General features: G+C 49.6%; 13 protein-coding genes across 13 annotated transcripts; 7 read left to right on the top strand and 6 right to left on the bottom strand.

The window, feature by feature from the left end:
• Positions 1-1041: 1041 nt before the first annotated feature.
• On the bottom strand, positions 1042-3246 carry BDQ94DRAFT_159715 (uncharacterized protein; the record flags this gene model as incomplete). The annotated part of the gene is made up of 5 exons (XM_026769111.1): positions 1042-1985; positions 2041-2388; positions 2463-2661; positions 2709-3024; positions 3077-3246. 5 exons carry the CDS (start codon positions 3244-3246, stop codon positions 1042-1044), a joined length of 1977 nt encoding a protein of 658 aa, XP_026626023.1.
• Positions 3247-4249: 1003 nt separating this feature from the next.
• Positions 4250-7263, top strand: BDQ94DRAFT_170692 (uncharacterized protein; the record flags this gene model as incomplete). The annotated part of the gene is made up of 3 exons (XM_026771563.1): positions 4250-5971; positions 6029-6386; positions 6446-7263. The coding sequence occupies 3 exons, from the start codon at positions 4250-4252 to the stop codon at positions 7261-7263; spliced, it is 2898 nt and encodes a 965-aa protein (XP_026626022.1).
• A 328-nt stretch (positions 7264-7591) lies between these two features.
• BDQ94DRAFT_170691 (putative oxidoreductase, 2OG-Fe(II) oxygenase family) lies at positions 7592-8700 on the bottom strand (the record flags this gene model as incomplete). The annotated part of the gene is made up of 2 exons (XM_026771562.1): positions 7592-8287; positions 8392-8700. The coding sequence occupies 2 exons, from the start codon at positions 8698-8700 to the stop codon at positions 7592-7594; spliced, it is 1005 nt and encodes a 334-aa protein (XP_026626021.1).
• An 800-nt stretch (positions 8701-9500) lies between these two features.
• On the top strand, positions 9501-10296 carry BDQ94DRAFT_170690 (RNase P/RNase MRP complex subunit; the record flags this gene model as incomplete). Its single annotated transcript, XM_026771561.1, has 2 exons — positions 9501-10023; positions 10091-10296. The coding sequence occupies 2 exons, from the start codon at positions 9501-9503 to the stop codon at positions 10294-10296; spliced, it is 729 nt and encodes a 242-aa protein (XP_026626020.1).
• A 735-nt stretch (positions 10297-11031) lies between these two features.
• On the bottom strand, positions 11032-12543 carry BDQ94DRAFT_36145 (tRNA splicing endonuclease subunit SEN34). Its single transcript, XM_026775579.1, has 2 exons — positions 12450-12543; positions 11032-12229 (listed from the first exon to the last, which is right to left on the bottom strand). Exon 2 carries the CDS (start codon positions 12191-12193, stop codon positions 11234-11236), a length of 960 nt encoding a protein of 319 aa, XP_026626019.1. The 5' UTR covers positions 12194-12229; positions 12450-12543; the 3' UTR covers positions 11032-11233.
• Positions 12544-12657: 114 nt separating this feature from the next.
• Positions 12658-13172, top strand: BDQ94DRAFT_36132 (uncharacterized protein). Its single transcript, XM_026775578.1, has 2 exons — positions 12658-12824; positions 12883-13172. Exons 1-2 carry the CDS (start codon positions 12767-12769, stop codon positions 13056-13058), a joined length of 234 nt encoding a protein of 77 aa, XP_026626018.1. The 5' UTR covers positions 12658-12766; the 3' UTR covers positions 13059-13172.
• Positions 12658-14351, bottom strand: BDQ94DRAFT_144252 (elongator complex protein 4; the record flags this gene model as incomplete). The annotated part of the gene is made up of 3 exons (XM_026766421.1): positions 12658-12824; positions 12874-13807; positions 13877-14351. 2 exons carry the CDS (start codon positions 14346-14348, stop codon positions 13098-13100), a joined length of 1182 nt encoding a protein of 393 aa, XP_026626017.1. The 3' UTR covers positions 12658-12824; positions 12874-13097.
• Positions 14352-14504: 153 nt separating this feature from the next.
• On the top strand, positions 14505-15079 carry BDQ94DRAFT_144249 (DNA-directed RNA polymerase core subunit RPB8). Its single transcript, XM_026766420.1, has one exon. The coding sequence runs from the start codon at positions 14633-14635 to the stop codon at positions 14963-14965; it is 333 nt and encodes a 110-aa protein (XP_026626016.1). The 5' UTR covers positions 14505-14632; the 3' UTR covers positions 14966-15079.
• Positions 15080-15376: 297 nt separating this feature from the next.
• Positions 15377-16410, bottom strand: BDQ94DRAFT_170686 (thiamine pyrophosphokinase-related protein; the record flags this gene model as incomplete). The annotated part of the gene is made up of 2 exons (XM_026771560.1): positions 15377-16304; positions 16370-16410. 2 exons carry the CDS (start codon positions 16408-16410, stop codon positions 15377-15379), a joined length of 969 nt encoding a protein of 322 aa, XP_026626015.1.
• Positions 16411-16619: 209 nt separating this feature from the next.
• Positions 16620-17769, top strand: BDQ94DRAFT_144246 (OPI10 family protein). The gene has a single exon (XM_026766419.1). It carries the CDS (start codon positions 16854-16856, stop codon positions 17511-17513), a length of 660 nt encoding a protein of 219 aa, XP_026626014.1. The 5' UTR covers positions 16620-16853; the 3' UTR covers positions 17514-17769.
• On the bottom strand, positions 17706-19035 carry BDQ94DRAFT_36095 (type 1 glutamine amidotransferase). The gene is made up of 3 exons (XM_026775577.1): positions 18600-19035; positions 18270-18496; positions 17706-18182 (listed from the first exon to the last, which is right to left on the bottom strand). The coding sequence occupies exons 1-3, from the start codon at positions 18835-18837 to the stop codon at positions 17898-17900; spliced, it is 750 nt and encodes a 249-aa protein (XP_026626013.1). The 5' UTR covers positions 18838-19035; the 3' UTR covers positions 17706-17897.
• Positions 19036-20385: 1350 nt separating this feature from the next.
• BDQ94DRAFT_178990 (putative MFS multidrug transporter) lies at positions 20386-22725 on the top strand. Its single transcript, XM_026773268.1, has 2 exons — positions 20386-22309; positions 22365-22725. Exons 1-2 carry the CDS (start codon positions 20566-20568, stop codon positions 22481-22483), a joined length of 1863 nt encoding a protein of 620 aa, XP_026626012.1. The 5' UTR covers positions 20386-20565; the 3' UTR covers positions 22484-22725.
• A 187-nt stretch (positions 22726-22912) lies between these two features.
• BDQ94DRAFT_36084 (Zn(II)2Cys6 transcription factor) lies at positions 22913-25711 on the top strand. The gene is made up of 5 exons (XM_026775576.1): positions 22913-22968; positions 23032-24183; positions 24233-24933; positions 24982-25146; positions 25198-25711. Exons 2-5 carry the CDS (start codon positions 23362-23364, stop codon positions 25586-25588), a joined length of 2079 nt encoding a protein of 692 aa, XP_026626011.1. The 5' UTR covers positions 22913-22968; positions 23032-23361; the 3' UTR covers positions 25589-25711.
• The last annotated feature ends 1412 nt before the right edge of the window (positions 25712-27123 follow it).

The following is a 27123-nucleotide window of genomic DNA, read 5'->3' as shown; positions in this document are numbered from 1 at the left end:
AGTACACCTTATGGTGGGTAGTTTGTTATATTTTCAAGAGGATAAATGAGAAATGTTATTGCTTACCGTCATTCTAAATTCTGCTGCAGGCATCTTGACAATTGATACTTGATTGAGCTCTTATCGTGCCATTCTATATAACAAGACTACATGATCCACTACACACCTTGGAATTTAGGATAGTTACAATATAAGACTGACAACCAAATGAAGAAAAACAAGCCACTCAACGCACCCCTCTCAAGTAAGCAACCAAGACCGAACCCCCGACCCCAGCCACTGGCACTTTTGACCATTAAGTTATTTGTTATGTATTCACCGAGCCGAGCATCAAACTTCCACAAAAGCAAAGAAACAAAGAAAAACAAAAAAAAAAAAAAACTCAGATGATCAATTTGAGCCTGAGTTTCCATGTATGGCGACCCAACAGGCCGGAACCGAATAAGAATTCATCCCTGTGAGAAAAAGAAATGAAAAAGATGTGCCAGTGGACTGGATTTAATTTTTCTTTTTCCTGACTCATTCCTTTGGTGCGTGCATGCAGTGCATATGCATCGTTGCCTTCTTGGCGGATAGGCAGGTAGGCAGCACTTACGAAGGGAGGACTTGCTGGTATGTTAGGTCGGCGTATTGTGTTATTTTACCCATTTTGTTTTGTTATATTTCTTGCCTTTTTGTTTATGATGTAAGTAGCTATATTGAGGTATTAATAGCCAGTCGGACTTATTCGGTTGTGTTGGTAAGGGTTCAATGGCCGGCAAGAAGCGGAAAAATTGCACGTAGCACTAAGTATGTCGTCATATTCGTGTGGAAACGTTGGATATGCTTGTTATCATCATAGCAGCCCGAAGAATTGTGTAAGTATGACTCAAAACTTTTGATGATCTCAACTGTATTATATTTCAAGGCTACAACAAATGACATGCGCTGATATTTTTGTCGATACCATGATTCAATCGCATTGACGATTACTAGTACTACCACGACAATCCGAACTATTCTTGCGTTACACCTTCTCTTTTCGGAAAGAGGTAGACTTCGCTACTCATACTCCTCACTGTACATATCCACCTTGTACATTGCCTCGTATGGATTGACCTCATATCTTCCTGCAGTGTCTGCCATGTCATCTCGACGGCGATCAACTTCGTCCCAAAATGCCTCTGGGTTGCGGAAGCCTGCGTCTGAAATCCTCTCGTTGGTTTCTGACACATACACGCGACACGCTTGAGGCACACCACTGGCGAGCCGACTAATACCTGGGCTCGTAATAAGTACCTTGAACACCGTTGCAATGTCCGGATCAATCGTTAGGCTGAATAATCGCTGGATAACATACTCCATCTCTTCACGCCATTCTCGCACCTCGAATAACGATGCACCGTCGACAATGCAGAAAAGAGCAGAGGAGCGGTTCTGGATTAGCATTTCCCTCAATGTCTCACAGAGGGTGGGAAGGTCATTGTGATACAACGCTTCTTCCCTCCGCCCAAAGGTCAGGAAAAGGAGATCATAATGGCCGTCTGTATCCAGAAGCAGTTGTATGATAAGCGATTTGACAAGACCGACAGGCCCTGCCATGGGCTCCCCGGCCAGATTGTGCAATCCACAGAAGAAGAACAGAACTTGGGAATGCGCTTGCTGTAGTAGCTCGTGGACAAGTACACAGCAAAGGAGGCTGAATGGAGAACATCTCGCCATTGCATAGTTGTCACAATTCCCGTCGACGTGGAGCATGTCTGGCTGATCGGAACGGATCCAATCTTGGAATCGCGGCATACGGAGAAGCTGCTGAGCGTGGGTTTGAGCAGCCATATCAATATCCTGACCATCACGGCCAGTATCATCGAGATCTTGGATAAACTGCTGTCGCACATCCTGCTCATTCAAACGAAGGAAGAAGTATAGGTCGCTTCTGGGATACCCTTGGCGCGTAATCTGCCACTGTCGACTCTCTCGTTGCATGTTTTCCTGGTTTATCTGCCCTGAAGTGCAAGGTCAATGCCTAAGTTGAAGATAAGTGGCACTGAGAGAACCTACACTGCGCTTTCTGCAACTCATTCCGGAGGACCTGCTGCATCTGCTCCGCGAAATTGCTCGATGGATTGTTTAACTGCCTTTCCAGCCGAGTCATGACCTCGTGGCGAAACCCACGCACGTAATTCCCCAGATCTGAGTTTTGCTGGATTACTATTTCCTGCCCTGTTGCAAGGTTGTCCACGATAGGCTTGATATAAACTACCCCCTGGTTTGTATCTACCTGCAGCCGATCGCGCACGAACTGGAGATGTTTGTCGAGCTGAGTCCTGGCCCGCATGAAGCGTTGGTTGACGTGTCCAAGCGATTTGTCTGCATTTTTGACCCTCAGACCAGAAATAATCTTCCTCCCTGATTTCAAGCGCGCATGTTAGTACGGGACTGTATTGGTGTCATATCCGCTGCAGCTAGAAGCCAACACCTACACAGTGATACATCCACCAACGCTGCAATCGTGCCTTGAATTCTGGCGAGGAGAGCCAGATAAAACTCGTACAGGTAGGTCTTCAATCCCTCCTCGTCCTGGAAAAGAGAATGGTAACGGTCGGTCCAGAAAATGATATCTGGAATTTCAGCGAAGAATGCAAGAATGGCTTCCCGCTGTTCGCTTCTTCGCGCTGCCATCTACTTCAATCAGTATGCACGAAGCCAGTGACACGGAGTGTACTAACACCAAGGACTATCTTGAGCCCGCCACAAGCAATGCTAAAATACTTGTCATCCGGCAAGAGGTCCAGCCAAGGGTTGAAATCCTCTGCATGCTCACCGAGCTTGCGAAAGGCCCTTCTAGCAAGCCCTTTCCAGCCAGTGGCGCTGTGATTGTAGTCTTTCTCGACCGCTTGGACAATATTAACCACCTCTTTCCAGCTGTGCGCGCCATATATATCAAACCTCCCCCCACCGTGGCCATCGCCATACTCACTAGTACCCTTTGTCTCGTTCGAATAGCATTGGATAACTTGGCAGAACTCATCTACCTCGTCGACACTATTATAGAAGGATCAGAACCTGGTAAGACAGGAGCACTATATTGCCTCACTCTTCATCAAGTTCTTGCCGGGTGTCCGCAAGATCGATTTGGGCTGATGGCTGTGGCTGGCTCCTGTTGGAAAGCGGCAACCGGAGTCGGTGGCTATGTCCTCTAAGCCAGCTTTTTGCCATGTGAGTTTCTTGCTCCGGAGTCATTCTAGGCATCAAAGACGACTCCATTCTTGCTTGCGATTATGATGGTTCTTACTGTTCTTCTCAGAGCTACCATTGCCTCTGTTATCCGATCCACCATGGTAGATATGCGTGTGGGCCTCAGCCGTCTTACCCATCTATTCATGGCTCCCGCGTGATCAAGCTAGGTTGGCTAGCACACATAGTCCAGCGCACAAAGATAGGTGCAGCCGAATCACTTCCCTGCTGGCCTATAGGCGGGTGAATCTCGTGCTTGTGGCATTTTTCACGCTGTCAAACGCATTGGATGGATGCCATACACGAGACTTTCGGCCTGACATTTTCAGCCTTCATTGACATTCGAGTGGCTGGAACTCTACGTATCCACGGACTTATCCGTACAACAAGGTCAAACTGATTAGCAAGCGGAGTCCGGCCCGCGGAGATATACGAGAGCATTCCCTACTGCTATAGATACGCTGACGTGCAGATGGATCCCTCCATGCGGTCTTACAGGCGGGGAAGCCGTGCACTTGCGGGATTTCCCACGCTGTTACTGGTGCCAGATGCCATCTCCAGGTCTTTCAGCCAGCCACTCTCAGCTCTGCTCATTTGGGAGTGGCTGTATTCTGTCTGTCTCATGCACTGACGGCACATGAAGAACGCCATCCCATGAAGCTGAACGAGCGTTGCATATTGGACACGGTCTCGCCATGTAGTTCATGCACGGTAGCCCGAGACTCCGACTCCGGGCAGGGATAGTTCGTGTTGACTGTCAATCCTCAGCCTTTCATTCGCCAACTACATTTCCGAGGGTCCGAACTACGATAAGCTTCGTTCTGGATGGTATGCAATACTATGTCTTTCCTGGCCTGAACGCACGTCTCCTCTCAACTGTCTCAATAGACGTGTGCTGAGCCTACATGCGTATAAAGTCACACTCAGAAGAGCCGTTTTCAAATCATGGTCTTTGCCCTTCAATGTGATCTCTTTATTTTTCAGAAACGCTCGCCAGTCGATCTAGTTCATACCTGGAATTATTAATTCAAACATGGCGACCATCACTGAAGAGCCGATAGTGGCAATCCCGGTCGATACTCCTACGAAGAATTCGAGCCACGACTCCGCTGTGGAGTTGTTGAAAGAGTTGCAGGACCTTCGCGCGAGAATTCAAAGTCTCGAACAAAGCAATGCTAAGATAACCGAGAAAGCTGCAAACGATAAGGGTGATAACGACCACAGTCGTGATGACTCTACATCCAGCGATGCAGAGGACGAAGAACCCAAGCATTACCCTTGTGATGACTCCGATGATGTTATTATGGATCTCCGTTACGTGAAATGGAATGAGTTCAAGACGATGTACGCCGAGGAAAAACGTCATGTCATCGACGTCTTGGAAGGCCCTGCGCAGTACTGCTGGCAACAAACCGAAAGAATCATCCGTCGCTTCGGTAACTTTGCCCTGATCAGGGGTGAGGAGGGCGAAAATACATCAGAAGGAGACCCAAAGCCCAAAACAGATACCGGTGGCGCCGAAGACGATCTCCCAGAGCGTATTCGAATTAACTCCAGTCTTCTAGCGTCCCTTCTGAAGGATATTGTTTCCCGAATTGATCAGTCTGCCCCGTTTGTCGTGTTACGCCCATACAAAATACTCGTCGGATACGACCAGGAGATACGCGAGCGGCATCGACAGCTCGCAGCTAAATGGCGAATAGGGAGTGGGCATGAGGAGCTCGATGACCCTACACTTCTAGAGCCAGGTAAAGAGCCAATTGATTCTCGTCAAGCCTTTCGCGCACTCGACTGCCTTGTCAGTTTCATGGATCGTCATCTCAGTCCGGTAATAAGCCGTCATCGTGCTCTACTAAATAACTTCACTCCAAGCCCATCGACACTTGACCCAACAATCTCTTTCAGCAATCTATGGTACCTATTCCACCCAGGTATGCAGGTGGTTTGTTGGTTCACTCCGGAGCAAAGTGCACCACATGTCCAGCCAACCAATCGTCCAAGTATTTGGAAAGTACTGCAGGTCTCTGAAGGACGACCAGTCTTGGACTCCAACTACTCTGGAAGGGTTAATCATTTTATCATTCGACTTTATAAGATTGGATATGATGGGGAGCGGTTCGGTGTGCTCTCACGAGACTTCCATCTTCCTCACTTCAGTGGAGAGCGCTCGATTCGGTCTTTGGGGATAGTCCCGACTCGATTTGTGGACGACTACCAAGCGCTGCGCGATAAGTTGTTGAAGCAAGGCGAGCTCTTTGCTACTTTCGCCACCCCACAACATCGTTTCTATTCAGGATCCACCCTAACGTGTCATGTGGATGGCGCATCCTGCCCGGGGAGTTTTAACAGGCGGACCGACTACATAAAGGGTAATATCATTGTTGATTTCAAAACAGCCCGCAACGAAGACCAGGAGTGGGTGCCCAGCTTGTCAATTCCCAGTACCATGGGAGGAACAGGAAGTGAAGTTTCAGAAACTTTGTATGTCCGAGTGCTAGCGAACCGTGAGACTAAGGACTATATTCGATCTTTTTCCGAAGCGATCTACGACGACGACTGGGTGGATGCAGAGTTAACCAAGGACTTCATTCGCGATGATGCCTTCCTGGCTCGGCAAGAATCTGCCCCAGAACAGCAAGTAACCAGGAAGGAAGTGTGGAGCGATGATGAGCTTGTTATGATGCCCGACCGTGCTTGCGCATGGGATCTTCATCGCCGTCGGTGGGCACTTTGCGATCTCGAACGCATGCGTCCTGTTCCTACTGACGATGGCTGGAAGAATCTCAAATTGCGGCCTGGTCACAAAAGATAGCTCTACGCACAGGTGAAGCGCCATTTTGCAGATAGGAAGTCGAAAGAGGACGGAGAAAGCCAGCAAGTTGATCCTGATGTGGTCAGAGGAAAAGGAGAAGGCCTTATCATCTTGCTCCACGGTGAGCCGGGTGTAGGCAAGACGTCGACTGCTGAATGTATGGCGGCTTGGCTTGAAAGACCACTGTATCCGATCACCTGCGGTGACTTGGGAACAAGCGCGGAAGTAGTGGAAGACAAGCTAAATCGTATATCCGCCCAGGCTGAGGCGTGGAATTGCGTCCTGCTACTGGATGAAGCCGATGTCTTCCTTGCGGCGCGCAGCAAAACGGAGTTGGAAAGAAATGCAATTGTTTCAGGTGAGTGTTCGCCTTCATTTGACAGGGCCTCTCAATCTTACTGACCTTGCGAACGAAAGTGTTCTTGCGAGTACTAGAATACTACAAAGGCTTATTGTTCCTCACCACCAATCGAGTGGGCTCCTTCGATGAAGCCTTCGTCTCTCGCATCCACCTGGCCCTCTACTACCCCGGGCTCAACAAAGGCCAGAACCACGCCATCTGGGAAATGAATTTGGAAAAAGCCAAAGCGCGAAAGACGTCATTGACCATCGACATGGACCCCATCCTGGAGTGGGCTGATGCAAACTGGGAGCAGAACAGTAAATCCAGAACGCGCTGGAACGGGCGACAGATCCGCAACGGATGCCAAACTGCCATCGCGCTGGCGGAATTCGAGGCCGAAGAAACGTCCAAGCCAGTGTTCCTGCAGGTTAAGCACGTCCAGCAAGTAGCAGCTGCATCCAAGGAATTCTACGACTACGTCTCGCGGGTCCTCGGAGCTGACATGGCGCATCGGGCTTTTGTTGAACGCCTACGATTAGACGACTGGCCGTCCAATATGCCAGCCGATCGGGACTTGTACAGAGTATCTTCCAACTATAGCCCATCGATTCGGGCTCCGGAGGACATCACGTCGCCTCCGAGAAACCGACGTCGCGGCGGTGGCCGAGCAAATGATCTCATAAGTAGCTCTGGTGGAGGAGGCGCTCCTCGAACCGCCAATGTCCATCATCAGTGGCAAGCTGGTAGACATGACGAATTTGATGAATTGGCCTTCCAATCGCCTCAGAGGCACCGGATGCAGAGGACTCCAGAAACTACTGGGCGCGGCATGTCGGACATACATGGCCTGCCATATGATGATGAGGATGAATTTCCTGATGATTTTGAGTAAAGAAGTAGTCTACCGACTTGTTTTGTGGTCCTGATGTCTAATTGCATGGTAAAAGTTTTGATCTTATGAAGGGGGAAGAATTCGTAATCCTACCGAGGCTCTGGTTACCAATTACTGGTACTACTGACACAAGATATACCTTTAGGCGGCTACTTGTGATCGGCGTGACCTTACAGTCTACTCGGTCATAGATTAGCCAAACTATCAATAATAGTGTAAAAGCCCCTCTCCGTGCGTAACGACATTCCTGTGGACAGCAATATCAGGGACATAAGTCATTGTATATTAATCGCACGAATTACTATAAAAGCAGAGCACAATTATCCGACTAGACTCTCAACCTCCTACTCACCCCCTCCGTCCCAGCCGCCTTCTCATAGTCCACCGGCCCCAAATCCACCCTCCTCCCTAACGCCCTCCTTATCACCCAATCCTTACTACTAATCTCCTCCTCAACCACCCCCTCCCCCAACGCCGGAATCCTATCCGACTCCAACCGCCGCAAAGGAACCTCATCCTCCGGCCTCGCAAAATAAACCAGACTATACCGCGTGCAACCCGCCTGCTGTCCCGGCGGCGCAACCACCCGATGGATATTCGACCGAAACAGCCCGTTAGTGAACTTCACCATTGCATCACCTAGGTTGATAATAGCATGGCCGGGTAGCGGACGCACGTACGTCCATTCTGCGTCCGCTCCGGGAGGGAGGACTTGCAGGCCTCCGATACGGTTGAAGAGGATGGTGACGCTGCCGAAGTCGGTGTGTTCGCCTAATGTGGGGTTCTGAGTAGCGGTAGGGGGGGCCTTGATGAAGCGGATTTGGTCACCGCTCGGGGCAGTTAGACGGTGGAGGTTGGGGAGGGTGGATGTAGGAAGAGAAAGGCTATCGCTTAGGATTGAGAGGAGGAGAGTCACGATGTCGTGGGAGGTTCGGATGAATGATTCGAGAAGGGGGCGGGATTCCTGTAGGATTGGTGGGGATGGGAGAGGGGGAGCGATGTTCAGGATGTCGTCTTTGGAGACCTATGGTATGGAGTTAGCATGTGGTTGGATTGTCGGATGCTATAATGGGGGATAGGGACATTGTAGAACTCATTCCCGTCTAGATTTCCCTGTCTGTCTGCTACCATGGCACCTTGCGCTTTGTATCCATAATAGGATTTCTGGCTGGCGAGGTCGTATTTCTTTTTCTCGTCTAGGGGTAGGTCGAATAGGCGCTCGCCTATTGGGAATAGCTTGTCTGCGTTGTTGAGCAGGTTGGTGCCCTCGTTCGAATCGCGGAGATCGAGGTAGAAGAAGCCGATGTCTTTGCAGGCTTGGAGGAGGTTGTGGGTTTCCGTGATATCGTGGGCTTGTAGTTTGGAAAGTGAAAGACGGAGGAGGGGAGCTGTAGGGACGTCGGATGGGAATGGAGGTAAATTCTTTGTTTCGGACATTGTGGTAGTAGATGATGTTGGCTGTACTGGCACTCTGGTAAAGTAGTATAGTCTTAGCTCGACACTCAGTATATATAGTAATTGACATGCGGGGAAGACATTTATGCCGAGGGATAACTAATCGGCAACCATAATGTGATGCAAGCGAAGAGACCAGACTTCCAGACATACCAGCATATTATGTATGCTTTGAGTCAGAGCTAATTTGTTATATGAGCGGTACATCGTGCTATTTATCTATATCCGAGGGTTTCTTTGCTGCATCGCTTGATGTTGTGCAGACGCCGGCGGCAGACAAGAACCAAATGCTAGGGCTTCATATGCAAGGAATCCAGTTCGTGAGCCAAATTGAGAAAATTTATAGTATCTCGGATGCAAAGTTTCGTCTTCAGATTAGAAATCACTATAGCATCGTCAGAATTGAGCTATAGTCTATACCAATCGAGTCGTGCGCGAGGCCCCGAGCTAGCTTCATCATGTCACAGCTGGTGTCAGAAGAAACTTCAATCTCAATAACTTCCCTTGATTGACAATATTTAGACTCTAAACAAGCCATATCAACGGAAGGAATCGTATAAGAAGCGATTATTGTTGAGTGGATGATAGATGCAGGACTCTTGCATACATCGCAAGCCAGTGGACCCCAACCCAATCAGCATGTGATCTTATCAGGAACCGATAACCACCAAATTTCCAACACCATCACTTCGTCACCACCACCACCAAACCACCACTCCATACCTCCGTCCAACAAACCCTCAACATATCCACCCCATTGCACAGGAAGGGATTCGGGAAAAATGACAACCCCCAAACCCCACATCGCACACACGCTCCTCTTGCGCGCGCACTCCCCCGACACAGCCTCGCAACTCTTCACCGAGCGCATAAAACAAAAGCCTCTCTACGTGCGTCCCACGTCCCCAACGCCCGCCGACAACCGCTCGCGCCGGCGTCTCCATCGCCTCCGCAAGAAAGAGTATTTCCTCCGCAAACAAAAGCCGCAGCCTTTATCCGCGCGCCAGAAGCGCGCCTCGGGCCTCTACAACCTCCCCAAGGAAGAATGCAAGTATGCGGTTTTCCAGGAGCTGCATGCCATGTGGGTGCGGTATATGCAGGATATGTTAGACTTGGGGGCAAAGAAATTTAAACCGCCGATGACGCCGTTGTCGCATGGGAGTAAGCTCTCCAGTGCGGATTTTCATGGCGCGGAGGTGGAGGTTGTAAGGAGTCGGTGTGAGGGGAGGGTCGGGGTTAAGGGGATTGTGGTTAGGGATACGAAGTTTACGTTTGTGGTTGTTACGAGGGGGGATGAGGTTAAGAGTATGTCTACACTTTATTCCTTCTGCAGGTTGGTTTGGATGTGTTACTAATGTTGGTGCGAATCTAGCTATTCCGAAGGAGCAGACTATTTTCCGGTTTAGTGTGCCTTTGCCTGAGGCGGATGATGCTGATGGCGCGGCGGTGACTGGGGAGACGAGCGCCGATTCTGCTAAGAAGCAGCTTGTGTTCGAGCTTCATGGCAGTCAGTTCCAGAATCGTCCGGTTGACAGGGCGAACAAGAAATTCAAGTGGCGGAATGTGGATTATATCTAAGCTTTTGAGAAGATGGAAAATTTATATGGCAACGATCGCTCGATCGTTTGAAGTGGACTGCGCGAGTGAACGGTCAAGGGAGATTATCCTGCAGAGCTTGGGTCCACTAATTCAGTCTGACCATAGCCGTGGTAGACTACTCGAGGCTGACGCGCCACGAGATGCAGCATCGATATTGCTGCCGTCTGCAGCACGTCTGACAGAGGCTTCACATCAAGCAGGCACGTGCTATGGAGATTTCATTCCCATATGGTGATCCCTATCAGGGAGCACCTCCTACCAAGGCACGAGGCATCACTTAGCCTCGCACCGGCACCTGATATTTGATGGGAGGATTGATGATCCTCTTCTACCATGTGAGCGGGTCTTGCTGTCGAGTCCTTGGAGCGAACCGAGACAGACTGCCATGTCAATTTGGTCCAGCAGGATATCAGGCCTGAGACACGCCCTTTGTGCAAAAGAGGCCGGGACCCTTTTGATACGGTAGCTATTACAGGAAGTGTACGCGGGGATAATAAGAAATGTATAGTTCATGATATGTTTCGATTTGATCTCGTCTTTGTAGTTTACCCATGGCAGGGGTCTTCAACGCTGGAGTGAGATCGATCAAAGTCCTGTATGTCGGACTGTGCTGCCCGGGGTGTTTGCTGGAGAATTCAACAGCTGTAGACCAGTTTGTTTAGCCTTGCCAGATAACAGCTCTACTAGCTGTACCGATGATTGGCTGCTGCAATCAAGCCCGTATGCATTTCTGCTAGACTTGAGAGCGCATGAAGGTGATGCGCAACGCCGCACAACTGCTTTTGACGTTACGCTTCTGTTCCACTGAGGCAAGCAGCTATCAGGCATATGCTGCAAGCGGTGCGCGCGCGACATGCGCTGCTTAGCTCAGGAGACGACCAATGAAGACCGAAGAGGACGTCGAAGATAGTCCAGATCACATTCCACCCCATTCAATGCTGAAAGTCCTCACACTACTGGGATCTCCAGCATCCGAACCCTCGATCTTCTTCTCAGCTCCTCCAATCAGGAAACCCTTCTTCACACCAGTACCTAGTCGACCACCGGCAACGATGCTCATCAAATCCAACTCCTCATCCCAGTCAGCAGACACACTCAGGAAGTGTGAATGGAACCGTAAAGGATCACCGGGATAGGCAAGATACTGACACCCGAATCGCAATCCAGGGGACAAGAAGTATCCTTCGGAATGAAGGTGAGCGAATAATGGGTATGAGGAAGGCACATCGGGAAGCGGTAGCTGTTGCTCAGCAGACCACTCATACGGAAGAGGCGGATAAGATGTAGCAGGCGTGACTCCCATGACAGTGCCAAAGGGAGCAGCAGTGGCAGTCGAAGAACGGCGCGACATTTCGCCAGAACCCTCCTGGTCATTTGCGAACAGGTCAACAACCGGGTCTTTAGCAGCAGCCTCATTATTAAGAGGGGCAGGCTGCTGCTCCTGCTGCTGCTGCTTTTCAGCAGACTTTTTGGCCTTTGCGGCCTTCTTTTCTTCTATTTTCTTTAAAGCCTTCTCACGTTGCTGCTCCTTCCGGTCGTTTTGTAGTCGCATAGCATGCTGGCCTTGCGATTCTAGCTCACGGAGATACTTCTTGCGATCCTCCTCCATGAGGGCTCGCATTCCGTCCTTTTGGACTTTTACCTCGTCTACAATGCATGCTACACCTTTCTCCACGAGCAACCGGGCCTCTTCCGGCATTAGCTTCAATGGCAAGCCCAGGAAGACATTCTGTTGTGGGATTTGAGGCAAAGTGCCGCTTAAGACGCCGCAAATGTGATACTCGCGTCTCACATACGTGACTGCATCAATTGAGAAGAGAAAGTAGCTACCCCCAATATACGAGATCGGAATGGGAAGGGAGGGTTCGATATCCATTTTAGCGACTAAGGGCAATTCAATTTATCAAGGGATCTGCAGCGACTGAATGAACGTTAGCGTTCAGCTTCCATGAAAAGTATGGATGAAATATAAAGCGCAAGAAAATGCTAATCATTTTCGATACGTTTCTCAATCACATATGCTCGTTTTAATGAGATTATTTAGTTGAGCTTCAGGGGATTGACAGATTATAGTATTTGTATAATCATGCAAGCAAGAACAATTGACGCGAAAGAAAGGGACAATTGCTTACCATCAATACAACTCAGCATTATAGAGTATCGAATTGAGAAATGATGCTCGTGGACTTGGCCAGCAAATCCAGATTGTCGTTGAATGAGCGATGAGGATGGAAGCGAGAAAAAATATTCGGTGGGGTGGAAGCTCTTAAAGAGCTGCGCGGAAATCACGCCTTTCCTATTGAAGCTAGTGGCATTATTGGTGCTTAGTCATAGAATGTGGGAGAGTTGATGCTCTTCGGAGATTCGTGAAAGCTACCACTATATGATAAGATCCGTATAATCATTATCGGAAGCTGTCCAAGTGACTAGATTGCCGCCCTAAGACAGGATGAGCTTCTTGTTCCTACTTTTTATGGTGTTCTTTGCACCCTTTCTGCTACTCTTAGGTACCACCGACTCGCCCATCTCCACTGACAAGCCGCTGACAGCTCGAAGCATATCTAGGCTTCTCGAGATTCATCGCACCTCGTCTTCGGACTTATTTCTCAGCATCACCTGCCGGACCTGGGCTTGACTCATATGGGAGACACTACCTCCGATCAATGGTCAACACTGGGTCCGCTATGTCCGAGCAGATCGAGCTGCAGAATATGTTGGACGATTCGGATCACGAGGAGTGATTGTGGTCTGGTTTTGGTTGTTCCAACCCTTCGTGCAACTTAGAACTCAAGATCCGCCTTCTTTGGCATTCCGCCCGTTACCGCTGCGTCCTGCCCCTCCTTGTCTCCTTCAGCTGGCGGTAAGCTGAACGGCTTGATTTCGAACTTCTTCCGGCTCAGCGTGAAAGCCCAATCCTGTCCAATGTTCTGATCGCTACCACCGCCACGTTCGTGCAGTACTGGTAGTCGATGGACCTTCAGCATGCCCTGTGGTGGTTCCTCCTGAGAAGTAGCGGCACCCGAAGTTGCGAGAGCGTCAGAAGAGTGCGGGAAGGGACACAATTCAATGACACCGTCACTCAACAATTCCATCCATCGCACAAGTCCCGTGGCGCGGGGGAAAAGGGACAAGGGCAGAGTGATCATCGCCGTCACCCGTGCGCCCTGCGCGCTCATCAAAGCCCTGAGGGAGTGTAGGAAGGGTAGAAGGTTGTCGGGCTGGCAGGAATCGGGTGGGTATATCGTGGGGTTCAACAACGAAGGGATGAGGATGCGATGGACAGTATTTGGTGGGCAAGAGGTAATTGCAGCTTGCAGACGTTTGTGAATCGACACAAACAAAGGCTCGTTCGATGGCGCGAGGGGTATATAGTTTACGTTGGCTATGGAAGGATGAGTGAGACGTTTCGTGAGGTCAAACGCATGGCAGAATGCTGGTCGCTTGTCCACGTTTGGGTCTGCGGCAGATTGGCTTTGGTCTCCTGAGGGCGCTGCAAAATTGCGTCTGTTAGCACACTACCTCTAAACTCCCACAGCGACGATATGACAAGCTAGTATACCTCTTGAACCAGCAATTCCTGCTCCGAACTCGCCCAGACGCTCGTATCGCCAAGCGATCTTCATGCGCTCGCCTTTCCGTTTGTCTTGCTTATCATCAATAGCATCAGCAGGGCCTAACAAGCCCGGAAGACTTCTTCCCCATTGTTCAGGCATTCCCACGACATGAATCTTTTGATCTTGCACAACACCTTCTGCCGCATAGTATCTTAGTAGTGCACCAGCAAAATCTGTAGTTCCATTCTCCTCAATCAGCAGTGTCTTCCCGATGGGAAGACCTCCATGCCCAGCCAGAAGGTTATCCAGCGATGGAGTACCAGTCGAAGTAGTCGGGCGCCCGTCGTCGGGGGAGGGGCGAACTCCGGGAGTCAATTCTGGCGTTGCAGAAGCCTGTTGCGGCTGTGCGTTAGCATTAACGGTACCGGTGCGATCAGCGCCTGCCGAAAGTCCAATATTTCTCTTGCGAAAAGACATCGTGTACGGTGGTAGAGTGATTGAAAACAGTGAACCGAACGGAATACTTTGAAGATTTGCTGCGGGGCAGCTCCCGGAAAGTAAAAGCGGCGCCGCGCTAAAAGTCGAGCAAAAAAGCTGTCCGCCCTCGACTCTTCGCTTTCACCTTCTGGCGCTACCACGACCACCACGCCTCTTGTTACCAGCGCACGTCTTGTTCCTCCCCGAATACCATCTTTCGCATAAACGCCTGCATCTCATACATTTTGCGATTCAATTGAACGCTCAAAGCCACCGCCGCAACCATGTCCGACCCGGTACTTTTCGAAGACACCTTCACAATCACCACCATCAACTCCCAGAAATATGACCGTGTTTCGCGTCTGAGCTGCAACTCCACTGATACCCTCTCGCACTTCACTCTCGATGTCAACTCCGAGCTTTACCCTTGCGTCGTTGGCGAGTCTGTGAACATGGCTCTGGCCTCGACGCTTTCTCTGGATGGCAAGGATGACTCCGGATCGAAGGGCTGGAGAGAGGTTGGAATGGGCGAGCAGACCTTGGCCAACGACTACGATTATGTCTGCCACGGCAAGGTTTACCGCTTCGAGGAGGGTTCGAGCCAGGGTAACATGTAAGATTTATTGTGTCACGAATCGCGGTCTGTTGCGGACTTCGCGATGTGGCCGGGATCATTACTTGATCAACAGCTGACTAAATCGTGTCTAGGGCCGTTTTCATCTCTTTCGGTGGACTTTTGCTTTACCTCGAAGGTCCTTACAAGAAGTTGGCCCCCTTGAGGATCGACTACGTGTATCTGCTCCTGAAGAAATAGAGAAAAAAGAAACTTTCACGACCATCACATATAGTGTCCAGAAGGTCTAAGGCGTTGGCCCGTTCTGTCTCGGATAGTCAGAAAAGTCTTTTGCATGCTTGGGGTACTTTGATTGCAGCGCCGGCGTTTGATTGGTGATAGGGTATATCAAATAGAACATTAAATATTGCTTCACACCACATTTCTGATTCCATATATGCGAGTCAGTTGTAGTTTATACTGTCACGTGTGAAGCAGTCGGGAACTCCAAGCGCCGATGCATCCGTGCGATAATCTCAAGATAGTCCGGCTCGTTCTCCGGTGTCAAAATACCATGTCTAATGAAGAAGTCAATCAAGACAACGGCACAGTTGGGCTTGAACTCTCCATTAGCCAGTGCCTTCTTCGTCTCTTCGATAGTGAAAAGATTGAACTCCTCGACTTCAGTGTCGCAAGGCTTGGGGATAATATCCGCCCCGACCTTGACATCGAAAATATACTCGACCTCCGGCTGCACCAGGTCTGTTTCGCCTCCAGCCTTTGCACTCCGGACATACGTGTACGTGACACATCCCGCTGGAGTGGCATTAGCTCTGACAACGTCCTCTGGCAGGGACGCTTCCTCCATCGCCTCGCGAACAAGGCATTCAAACGGGTGCTCCGTGGTGCTCATTCCACCCGCCACGGAGTTGTCCAGCATACCGGGGTATGTCTGCTTGGTTTTCGAGCGCCTGGGCACCCAGATGCGTAGACCATTCTCGTCTTCCACGTAAACGGTCGAGTGCACGCCGTACGAAACGACACCAAACAGCGGGGTAGCAGATCGTTCCATTTCCAGGAGGAATTTACCGCCCGGTCCGTAGATAGGATACATCTCATTTCGCCATCCTCTAAGAATGTCAAATGTTCCCAACTCCACTGCCTTACTCAACGTCTTGGCCATGATCTCGCTGCGCTGTTGAGGAGTCGCGTCAGCCGGAGCCAGGAGGGTGACGCTCCGGTTGTCGGAATCAATCGCCCACCATTCCGAGGGCAAGTCGAACCTCTCTACTGTCGAGTTCAGGATATAACCGAGAATGGCATCGCAACCGGCGACCTTGAAAACATGATAATTCTTCAGATGCTCAATATAAGATGCGGGGCTATCTTGGTAGTACGGAAATCTGCCATGCGGATCTGACGATTAGAACCCCAGCGATCGGGACAATGGAAAAGGGATAATCTTTACCTATCGCACTCAATAACCAGCTCAAGATTTGACTTGCCCATGATGCTAAAAGAACAGTCTTAACGAAAGACGTATATACACAAGTCCTGTAGTCTAGTGAGTCATCAATAATAATAATTACAAAGTTAGCCGCGGGGATGCCCCCCCCCCCTGCCAACTGGAAGTTCAACCAGCCTAGACGCGGGAGGGAACCCTTATCGATAAGGGCAATAGACGGCCATTTCGTCACCGAGTCTTTCTTTGAGATTCCATCATGGAACGCGCCAGGAAATTCTTCAAAAGCTGGCTAGCTAGCTCTTCTCCGCCTCCGGAAGCTTTAGGACCCTTTTAAGCCATGCGTCGCAATTCTCTCCGGCTGTTCTAGTCCAGCTATAATAATACACATTAAGATTGCTATCCCACCACATCGAGATCCAATCTACATGCTCTATACAATACAACAGTCTTAATTTCGTCATCCCCCTCCTCCTGCCAATTGCCCACCATGTTCTCCGTCATCATACCAGACCATCCCTGTTTGACAGACATCGTCGCAGTCGAGACACAACCAAACGGCCAAACCACCAAATTCGCCTTCAATTTCCCCCTTCCGCCCAAACTCACCGAACTTGTCGTCTTCTTTCTCCCCGGCACTGTCCTCCCGCCCGATACCGCCGCTGCTATCTACATCCAATTCCCCGACCCGAACAACGCACCCCAGTTCAAATTTATCGGTGCGCTAGCGAATGAGAGACCATCTGCGATTCTTAAAGTGCAGGCCCCGCAAATCCCAGGACTACAGAATAGCAATGCGATGGCGGGCGCAGCACCAATGGTAACGCTGGGGATCTCGCTTGAACCTGTTCAAGCTGTTGCACCACAGATCGCTGCGCTGGAGGCGGAACAAGCTGGCGGTGCGGGGTCGTCGTTAGAGTTGGTGCGACATACACGACAGCAGAAAGAAATTACTACGAAGGTGCTGGCGCAGAGGATTATTGGGAATGCGTTCAATTTCTTGGCGAGCTTTGCGTCGGAGGATCCGAGCAATAGAGGACAGGAAACTGTTCCGTTGAAGACTTTTCGTGATTGGTGGACGAAGTTTGAGAGGAAGGTCGAGATGGATCCGACGTTTTTGGAGAGGGAGGATCCGTCGGCTACGGGGTGATATAGTGCAGGTATTGGGGTGTGATTGTTTTACTGGGATATTGTTGCTTCGGAGGGTTTGTCAATTTTAAGCGTTTGCATTTCGGTGATGGTTTTATTGCGGATCGGTATAGGATCTGTGGGGTTTGTTTTGATTTCGGTGTCTCTGATTATATATAGGTCGCTCTATACCCATCGTTTATGGTCATCTGGCTAGATGCGCTTGGGTTTGCGGTTTTAACCATTTGCATCTTTAGTGGATAAAAGACATCTATTCTTGATCTGTCTAGTTATATGCGTCGCTGGAGCTGAATTTCAGCGGGTAGCCAAGGTATTCTTAGCTATGGAGGTATCTCAGCCAGTCCTGGCAGCAAAGTAAAATGTCGCTCTATATGTTCAGGTCTATTCAAATCAGAAGCTTCAGAAAGGCCATGGTGATCGCAATGCCGTCGTGTGGGATGCCTGCGCGACTAAAGGCATCTTCTGATTGTTCTTTCGAGAAGATACCAGCTGCAGTCCGCAAAGTAAGGATCTCGGTCATGATGTCTTCTCTGAATTCCGGATGGCCCTGGACAGAGATCAACTTCCCAGGGACATACATGCCCTGTACTGCACACCTCGGGGAAGCGCCCAGGGAGATGACCTCGGATGGGTATCCGTACGCAATATCCTGGTGCATTTGATGAATGCGCTGTAAACATACTTTGTCAGCATAGATCCAATACACATAGAAGCTATATGAATGCCCTGGTGACGGAGAGAAGGATGGTAGACATACAAGCTTATCCCTCCCGAACAACTCCTTCCCCGTCTCAGTCAAGTCCACCTCACACACTGCAAGTTCCCATCCTGCAGCGTTGCGACCAACTCTGGCGCCAAGCGCACGTGCCAGGATCTGATGGCCGAAGCAAATAGCGAAAATCTTAACGCGCTTGTCTTCGAAAGCTTTTTTGGTGAATTCAACCAGCTTGAGGATCCAAGGGTGGTCCTCAAAGGAATCATGTTCTAGGAGACAATGTGAGTCACAGGGCGCGCCTTGCAGAGGGAGTGCATGCTGCACGGTGCGCGGGAATTAAGGAAGAGCACGAAGGGAAGGTAGGTAACTCACTTGACCCGGACAAAACAATTGCGTCTACATCCTCCAGGTTGGGGTACTCTTGCGCAGTTACCACGTCCCAGCCGCTAAACTCGAGGCCGGTTTCTGGGTCTAGCTTATCGGGTTGTCCTAGTGCTGCAGCACTTTCACGCAGCAGGAGTGAGAACACGCCGCGATAGCCTCCATATTTGTTGTTTACTTTTTCGACTGGGGTGTCGCATTCAAGGATGGCGATACGAAGCGGGGGCATGGTGGTGGAGGGAGGGGTAATTCGGTGATTCGAAGACGGGGTCCGGAGAGGAAAGCAGCTGCAGGAGCGGGTTGAAAAGCTGCTACTTACTTATCTGCAATGCAAGCTGTTTGCAGATTATGGTTCGATCTGCTTGTTGGTTATGCGCAATGACTGTGTCGGAAATGGTGGCCTGGACAGGTAATGTGGTTGTATGAATCACCGTTGGCTGCTCTTATCGAATGCGCTAGTCTGGTTATCAGTAAGTAGTCCCGCCACCTCCTTCGGATGTGCCTCCCGCTCGGACCGAAACCATCCAGACTCTTCTCATGAGGTTCTATGTCTCTCTTGAAAATCTCTCAAAGACCATGCAGTGTCCTTGATAAGGAGTATACACGGTGCACCTGATAGGATGGCATTGACTAACATCTTGCAAAGTAGTGGCTGATCATGCATCTTGATGCGGGGAGGATGTCATAGCAAAGCGGCCACCGGATGGAACTTGCTTTCTTGATTGGAGGTGATTGGATAGTTGAAGAGTAAATCTTGTTCAAGCATTGGGCAGAGACGACTACAAAATATCGAGTTGCACACACCATGCAGTCGGGATTGAACCCTGCAACTAGTCGGTGCAATGTGGCAGGGTTCTTTCAGCAGCATTTACTGAACATGCAAGCTGCGTGCATACGACACTGTGTCATCTGCTAAGGCTGATCTGTTGACTTGCGCAGTACCGGTGGTTTCTCTTCATCTGTCTCAAAAGAAATAACTCATCCTTGGCTTCGGAAAACGATCGAGCTCGGCTAGTTGTCCGTTGAATGCCATTTGAGAAAAGTACTCATTGGTAGATAGAAGATGGTACCTGGGCCTGACAGTTCGCACGCCATCAGCTCCGCAGATGACACAGGCGACTACTGCACCCCCATAGATAAGTTAGTAGGTACTAAGTAGTCCACTCGGTATTGATGCCTTACCGAGATGTACTCTGCCGGTATCGCTCTGAGGGCCGCCATTCCTATTCAGGTTAGACTCTGCAGGGTGCATACACGGCATGGGGTCCGATGACTGCAGTTGAACCAATCAGCAGGAGTGATTACACGTGATACTCTGGGAGTGGGCCGAAATCGCAGCACGAGCGAGACACTCATTTGCGTGCATCAAGAAGGATCCTGTCCACATGCATACTAAATGCATACTAAAAGATGAGGGGTTGGAGGCAGCAATGCCGCTAACTGCGCTTATCAAATCAGCTTCCAGGGTTTGTTGACTTCACTTCATATCTACCATGAGACTTGAAGAACTTTGACGGGAACGTATGTCAAAATTTTGGGCTCCTCATGCCTCTGAACCAACCAATGCAGCCGTCCAAATCGGTGGAGAATGGGTTGGTCTTTCCGCGCAATAAGGTCCAGGAGGCAAAGGCTGACCGAGTCGAGTCATATCCATAGTTCCGTGCGGGAGGGAATCCACCGTGCCGCAGCGTGCATTTCCTAGTGCCGCAGACCAGAAAATCCCTCTATAAAATTTGTCTCAGCCAGTCTCCCCGACTGAATTACACCTCCCCTTGTAGACTGCTCCCTTTCCTTTCTCTTCTCAACTATCTTTTTTTCCTTCTTTGTATGAACAGAACTTCAGTGGACATATTCAGCTCCATATACTATGTTTCATGATCTTTAAGTTCTATCCAACAAAAGTCGTATTTTAGAGTGATCATTTGATACAATTTCTTTCACCGCATCTACTCCGATTATGACTTCTCCCCATACAACAGATGGAAAGCCACCATCATATCTCCCTGCTACTGAGTCTACGCCATTGCTGCATGAATCATCTCGTCAACCATTATATACAAGTCAAGACGATACGACTGTAGATAAGGATGTCGATCCAAGCCTGTCCTCAACCATCTTCGCGCCCGAAGAGGACCCTGCGATACTTAGTCTCTCTAGAGTCACCTCAATCCCCCAGGGGCTCGAAATTGAACCTAACCTCGAGAGACTCCCTTCTGCCCCCGTGAGCCAGAAACAAGTGCCCGGGGATGCTGAAGATGGAGTTGCCGGTGAGCCTACTGGCTATGCTTCACGTTTCATCAATGTCTCACCGATGAGATTCTGGCTTATCTTCTCTGGTATCTTGATGGGATACGTGATCGGATTTTTTGATTCCACGTTGATGGCTTCGAGTCACCCTGTTATAACCTCCTACTTCCACGCCTCGAACTCCGCATCTTGGCTGTCGACGGCATTCCTATTGACGTCTACCGCTTTCCTCCCGCTGTTCGGACGCATTTCTGACACATTTGGAAGGAAGCCGGTGTATCTTTTCGCCATTGCCATCTTTTTCGTCACTACGGCATGGTGTGCAGCCGCCCAGAGTATGTTCAGCTTCATCGCTGCTCGAGCATTTTGCGGACTCGGAGCCGGTGGCGTATTCTCCATGGGTATGATTCTCTCCAGTGATTTAGTACGCCTCGAATACCGAGGCGTCTACCAGTCCTACATTAATCTCTGTCTGGGTATTGGTGGCTGCCTTGGTTTGGCGTTTGGCGGGTTCCTGTGCGACCAAGTGGGGTGGAGAGGTGCGTTCCTCGTGCAATTGCCCTTCATCTTCGTTTACTTCATAGTGGCAGCTTGGACAACCCCTGCCGACTTGGGCCTGAAGAGGGCGAAAACAGAGAGGAAGAGTTTGACGCAGCTCCTCAAGAGCATTGATCTTGTGGGCTCACTCATACTTGTCGTCGGTGTGACTTCACTGATTATGGGACTAAACCTGGGTGGTAATGTGTTGAGCTGGTCTCACCCCATCGTTATCACGTCCTTGATCTCATCTCTCATCTTAGCTGTTGTTTTTGTTCGCTATGAGCGGACCGTGGAGCGGGGAGTGATGCCAATCTCGTTATTGGTACAAGAGCCTCGCGCCAGCCTCATCTTTGGAAACTTCTTCGGCGCCATCTCCGTTAACACCATGGTCTTCAATGCGCCTCTGTATTTTCAGGCAGTCAAGCTAGCTACCCCGACTGACTCAGGTCTCAGGCTAATTGGCTCAACTCTTGCGGTGACAATTTCCAGTGTCTCAACAGGCTTCATCATCACTTGGACTAAACGGCTTAAGCCAACCATCATCTTTGGTGACATCTTTCTACTGCTGGGTGGTTGCGCTGCCGCTTCCATGAGCGTTGGTACGCCTGATTGGCTTGCGATGGTTTGCGTTTCGCTCTCCAGTCTCGGACAAGGATGCTCTTTCCCCTCGCTAATGGTGTCGGTTCTTGCCACTACTGATCAAGAGGACCAGGCTGTGGCCACGACCACCTTGGGTTTGTGGAGAAACCTCGGATCGGTGATGGGTGTCGCAACGAGCAGTTGGATTTTCCAGAACACCCTCGTGTATCAACTTGAAGAGATGGTCACCGGACCCAACAAGGAGGGTGTTATCCTCCTTGTTCGCAAATCCGTCCAAGCAATCGCGAAACTTGATTCAATGCATCAGCAACAAGGTAAGTCTCGATTATATGTACCCGTGGAAGTTAATGACACTAAATCCTTGACTAGTAATCGGAGCGTATGCTGCTGCCCTTCGCGCTACTTTCTTCTCTGCTGCCATCTGGGGTGCTCTTATGCTCCTTCTGCACCTTCGAGTCCGAGTCCCCAAATTAGGAACCAAAGCATGAGAACATGAGCTGCTGATATGCTACAGTACATGGTATTGACCGAACGAATGTAGACGGCGATAACAGATACCTCTCTTGCAGCTGTCATTTTGAACAGCATGTTGCTGAAGACCTCATTGATTTACGACCCAATGCCCAAAAGTTATGGATAAAGGTAATGCTGGACCAAAAATTGCGAGCGCTATTATAAAGAGACTTGATTAGTTTGCAAAGAAATATATAAGTGAAAATACGAATCCGTGAAAGACACCACATCACGTAGAGACTGAAATAAAATAATTGAGCGGGACCGATTAACCGTATCGCTTCTTTGTTCTGCCGCGGTATTGATCTGTTGCCCTAGACCATTCTGGGACTAGTGTCTCCGACCCGGAGTCACGATTCCCCGCGGATCTTTTGAGACTCCCCGGTTTCTCTCTATTGCCGCATGTTTGTGTGAGTTGATTGCTGACATTTTATTGTCTCTTCTTCTGTTAATCCCTAAGGTATGACTGTGCTTGCGAGATATTGCATACTATCAGACATAAGCTAACATCGTTCTTGCACAGATCAACAACCGTTAGATCGCTTCCAGATACCGGTGCCTATGCATTTAATTTTCGGTGTCACCTTAATAACCTTAGCATCGTGCGCAAATCTTCGATTATTATCTGCCATCCCTGTCAGCTACGTCATTCATCTATCGGCCCCGAATATCTATGTGAAGTGGTGCTGCGTTAGGAAGCCGGACGGCGCTATAGATCTTGTGGTTGGCAGAATGCTCGGGAGTGACAGTTTCGGGGGCTGAATTTGGGGTTTGCTGATGATCATAACCCAAGACTGGGAGGATACACTGTGGTTCAGGCTTGAGGGGTCATCCTTGATCGAAGCAGCCTGAGATGGCTTCAGCTCTCGGCGACCATGTCTCTGTCCCGTCGGACCTGGATCTCTCACTGGATCTGACAGCTTCAGGGCAAATCACCGATATACTTGAGTTTGATCTTGATGAAAACAATTTGGCTGTCACGACCGAAGCCATCACACAAGACACGAGTCCCTCCGACGAGGGCGGAGTGTCAACTCCAAACAGCACATCGCTGGATGCACCGCGCCCGTCAGCCGCCAAGCGAAAAAGCAAGATTGTCCTCGCAAAGCCGAGGCGAGTGCGGACAGGGTGCTTGACATGTCGGGAACGTCACCTGAAGTGCGACGAGGCTTTGCACCGATGCCAGAATTGCCGGAAGTCGGGCAGAGTATGCAGGCGTGGAATCCGCTTAAACTTCATAGATATCCAGAAATCGACGCCCCCGCACTGCGTAGTCCGTATACCAGCGACTGGCGTGACCTTTCGAGATGAGTCGCGGCTTATAGCGTCTGAATACGTGGGTGGGTTTGAGAGATATCCCCCCGAAGTGGCGGAACCTTCGTTGGAGAAGGGGAATGCGACAGGGCCTTGTCTGACTCCTAGTCTGAGTGCCTCGTTCGTACATGGCTTCGGGACCCCCCAGTCCGGGAGTCTGGGAGGACCGTTTAACGGCCCAACAAATGCCCCTGCCTTTTACGACCAGAATGCATCATTCGCCCCTTTCAGGTCCACGAAGGAAGGTCATATCAATGCTACCAACCACACTTGTCTCAATAACCCAGAAGAAGTTTACCTGCTACAGGTATTTGTTGAAGAGGTTGGGCTATGGATGGATTCGATGGATGCGGTGAAACATGTAAGTTGTCGATCCTTGCGACGTGGTCATCAGTCGCTTATTTCCATAGTTCACGCATATTCTTCCATTTCACGCACTTGAGGAACCTATGCTTCTTAAAGCTCTGTTGGCATGCGGTGCGAGGCACTTATTCCACGTGGACGCCTCGTACGGAGAGGAGAAGGCCGCAGAACTTCACAATGTCGCCTCGCAATATCTTCTTCGCTCATTACAAGACCCTGATCGTGACTCGGCCCTCTGTGCAACTACAGCGATTCTGCTGAACATCTACGAGTTAATGTCTGGCCGACCGATTCAAGGCATGAGCCACATTGCTGGTGCGCGAGCTTTGATCAAAGAGTGTCACTGGAATGCCAAAACGCCGGGACTGGGAGGTGCTTGTTTCTGGTTGAATGTAAGCATGGAACTACTTAGCTGTTTGCATTTCAATTGGACGCTTTCCTGGGACCCGGACACGTGGGGTGTTGAACTGGATCTGAATCATGCACAGCCAAGTGTTGCAGGCAATGAGGAAGCGTGGACGCACCAGATGGTATTCATTTGCGCCAAAATTGCGAACTTTCGATCGTTATCCCAGCCGCCAGCACTGGAGGCTGCCAGTGACATGCGAATCAGCCAGCGTTATCAGGAGTGGTGTACTTATAACGAGTGGTGCGATCAGTGGGCTAGAGCTGTGCCGCGGTCCATGATGCCTCTGGGATATATTCATTCGTGGCAGACAAACTCTAAATCCGTCTTTCCACAGATATGGTGAGCATCGGTCTGATCTATTCGCACATGACTTACTAATCTTTATAGGCTCATCAAGCGTTCCACGATCATCGCTCGACTACTATACCACACTGCACGGATCCTGCTTACGAAGACAAACCCCGTTGAGTCGGAGTACAGTGCCGAGATGCAGACTGTACAGCAAAGCCATGCAAGGGATATCTGCGGCATCGTGGCACACTCCAGGGATCGGTACGTTGTCAGTATATACGTGTAACAGGCTCAACAACTAATATGAAGCAGTGGAGTTGCAAGTCTATCAATCCGTTTCCTCGCCATTGCCGCAGAGTGTCTGGCGACTAGGGAAGCTCAACAAGAAGCCTTAGGAATTCTTGAGGACATCATAAAGCAGACAGGCTGGAAAGCCGAGCACGTGAAGCAGGAGCTTCAGGAAGCCTGGGGCTGGAGTGACTCCCACGGTCCTCCAATGCATATGTCGGAAGATATCCTGGCGTTATTCAACAGTGACCATCCTTTGGCCGCAGATCACACTCCTGCCCGGCCCAAGGTGCCAGCTGGCGTGATCAATCCGCTCATGGCAACTGCGGACTTTTCGATGGAGAATCATCCATACCAGGACTATTATGTTGCGCCACATCGGTCCCTTAGCCATTATCCGTTCGGAGGCTTTTAAACTGGGGTGGCTGTCTCTATTTCGGTTGGCGTTGATGGTTGACTGGTTTGATTTATTGAAGGGATTTGTTTAGATACCACTAGAGTTGTGAGTTTATGTTTTCGGCACTATCATCTCGTGTATGCTTAGACACGGATATCATCAGCAAATCATCCAGCAATGGCCGGGAATATGTTATTATATCCTTGGCGATCTCCCACCAACTTCCTGGTGTTCGATACTACTGTACTACTATCATCAGAATGATCACCTTTCCTGTGGACAGATTAGGGTTATCTGCCAACAGCCTCTCATCGTACGACCGAGTTGATACAAGATGCAGTTTGCATGAATTAATACAGTGCCTTGCATAACTGCCCTGCCTATAAACGCTGCATCAAAGGGGCAATCCACCTTTCCGGCGCAAAGATCCATCCTCCGAAAGCGCCTTTTTTTGAGTCTGGCAAGAAGCTCTTCATCGGTAATTCCGGCTGGCAGTTCTCGTGTTGGGATCCGGAGACTGTAAGATTCCTCATCTATAGGACCATCTTTAGTATTCGAGATCCTCGAAGAAAAGGATTTGGAGTGACCTGGCGTGGCCTGCCATGTGAAATCCATATTCCGACATGGGTAAGTGAGATTGTGCAGGTACATGATACCACAACCGATAGAAGCTGCAAGCACTATGCGAGCTGGGATTCTGAAACTCATAGTGCAATAGATAAGATGCTTAGAAAAGAGATTCTAGTATGACTTTTCGCCGAATAAACTTGTCATGTATATGCATGTATACAATTAATGTAAGCACCCGAAGAGCTGTCATTTAGATGGATCCTCAGATAAAGTCGGAGGCTGTACGCAGCGTTCTGTGGTAAATCTCGTCAATATTCTCTATGAATCATCCCCCCTCGTATAGTTCGTATAATATACCGAAGGAAGAAGATGAGGGTTTAGAAAAGTCAAGGTTGTAAGCCCCACTGCGGGGAGTTTATCAGACCCTTTGTTCTTAACTCCGCGGCTTCCCCTAACTCCATTTACTATGTACTCGCCGATTTCCCCCTTCTTATTTTCAACTTTCGCACACTTCCTTACAGTATGTGAAGAGCATCCAGAATCTGTGACTTTGCTTGTTATTTACTTTCTTGTCTACATACTCTCCCTTCCTTTCACTCGATCATGATCCAATTTCACTCTCCTTTACAGTTTTTTCACTGTGTGCATCGTATGCAGAAAGTATGAGATTTTGAATCTTTTTCTTCTTTTTTTCGATTTCGGCTTTTAGTCCACCAAGCCTTGTCTTATGCCTGCTAATTCAATGGCTGGCTTGGATAAATGCTGGTGATAAATATAGCCAAATTTCTACATAGTTCGGAAGCGGGAAGTTGTTCTGGATCCATAAAAGGCATCAATATGTCCATGGAATACCTCGGAAGAAAATGAAGTAAATTCGCATTTTGGCCCTTAAGACCACTCTTATCTCCGGAAACAAGCCCCACTCATACAAAGTTGACGTTGTGGTTTCGCTATCTGTTTCGCCCTCAAGTCAGACATATAAA

Source organism: Aspergillus welwitschiae, assembly GCF_003344945.1.
Source record: "Aspergillus welwitschiae strain CBS 139.54b unplaced genomic scaffold BDQ94scaffold_17, whole genome shotgun sequence".
NCBI lineage: Eukaryota > Fungi > Ascomycota > Eurotiomycetes > Eurotiales > Aspergillaceae > Aspergillus > Aspergillus welwitschiae.
Note: the sequence above shows the minus strand (reverse complement) of the source record. Positions and strands in the feature narration are given on the sequence as shown.

Excerpts from the sequence above, each read along its gene's own strand:
- BDQ94DRAFT_36145 (XM_026775579.1), bottom strand. The coding sequence starts at position 12,193 with ATGGATATCGAACCCTCCCTTCCCATTCCGATCTCGTATATTGGGGGT.
- BDQ94DRAFT_36132 (XM_026775578.1), top strand. The coding sequence starts at position 12,767 with ATGAGCTTCTTGTTCCTACTTTTTATGGTGTTCTTTGCACCCTTTCTG. Across the intron at positions 12,825-12,882 it reads ACCCTTTCTGCTACTCTTAG|GCTTCTCGAGATTCATCGCA; the intron begins GTACCACCGACT and ends AAGCATATCTAG.
- BDQ94DRAFT_144249 (XM_026766420.1), top strand. The coding sequence starts at position 14,633 with ATGTCCGACCCGGTACTTTTCGAAGACACCTTCACAATCACCACCATC.
- BDQ94DRAFT_144246 (XM_026766419.1), top strand. The coding sequence starts at position 16,854 with ATGTTCTCCGTCATCATACCAGACCATCCCTGTTTGACAGACATCGTC.
- BDQ94DRAFT_36095 (XM_026775577.1), bottom strand. The coding sequence starts at position 18,837 with ATGCCCCCGCTTCGTATCGCCATCCTTGAATGCGACACCCCAGTCGAA. Across the intron at positions 18,497-18,599 it reads AATTGTTTTGTCCGGGTCAA|AACATGATTCCTTTGAGGAC; the intron begins GTGAGTTACCTA and ends ATTGTCTCCTAG. Across the intron at positions 18,183-18,269 it reads TGTTCGGGAGGGATAAGCTT|CGCATTCATCAAATGCACCA; the intron begins GTATGTCTACCA and ends GTATGTTTACAG.
- BDQ94DRAFT_178990 (XM_026773268.1), top strand. The coding sequence starts at position 20,566 with ATGACTTCTCCCCATACAACAGATGGAAAGCCACCATCATATCTCCCT. Across the intron at positions 22,310-22,364 it reads TTCAATGCATCAGCAACAAG|TAATCGGAGCGTATGCTGCT; the intron begins GTAAGTCTCGAT and ends ATCCTTGACTAG.
- BDQ94DRAFT_36084 (XM_026775576.1), top strand. The coding sequence starts at position 23,362 with ATGGCTTCAGCTCTCGGCGACCATGTCTCTGTCCCGTCGGACCTGGAT. Across the intron at positions 24,184-24,232 it reads CGATGGATGCGGTGAAACAT|TTCACGCATATTCTTCCATT; the intron begins GTAAGTTGTCGA and ends TTATTTCCATAG. Across the intron at positions 25,147-25,197 it reads GTGGCACACTCCAGGGATCG|TGGAGTTGCAAGTCTATCAA; the intron begins GTACGTTGTCAG and ends AATATGAAGCAG.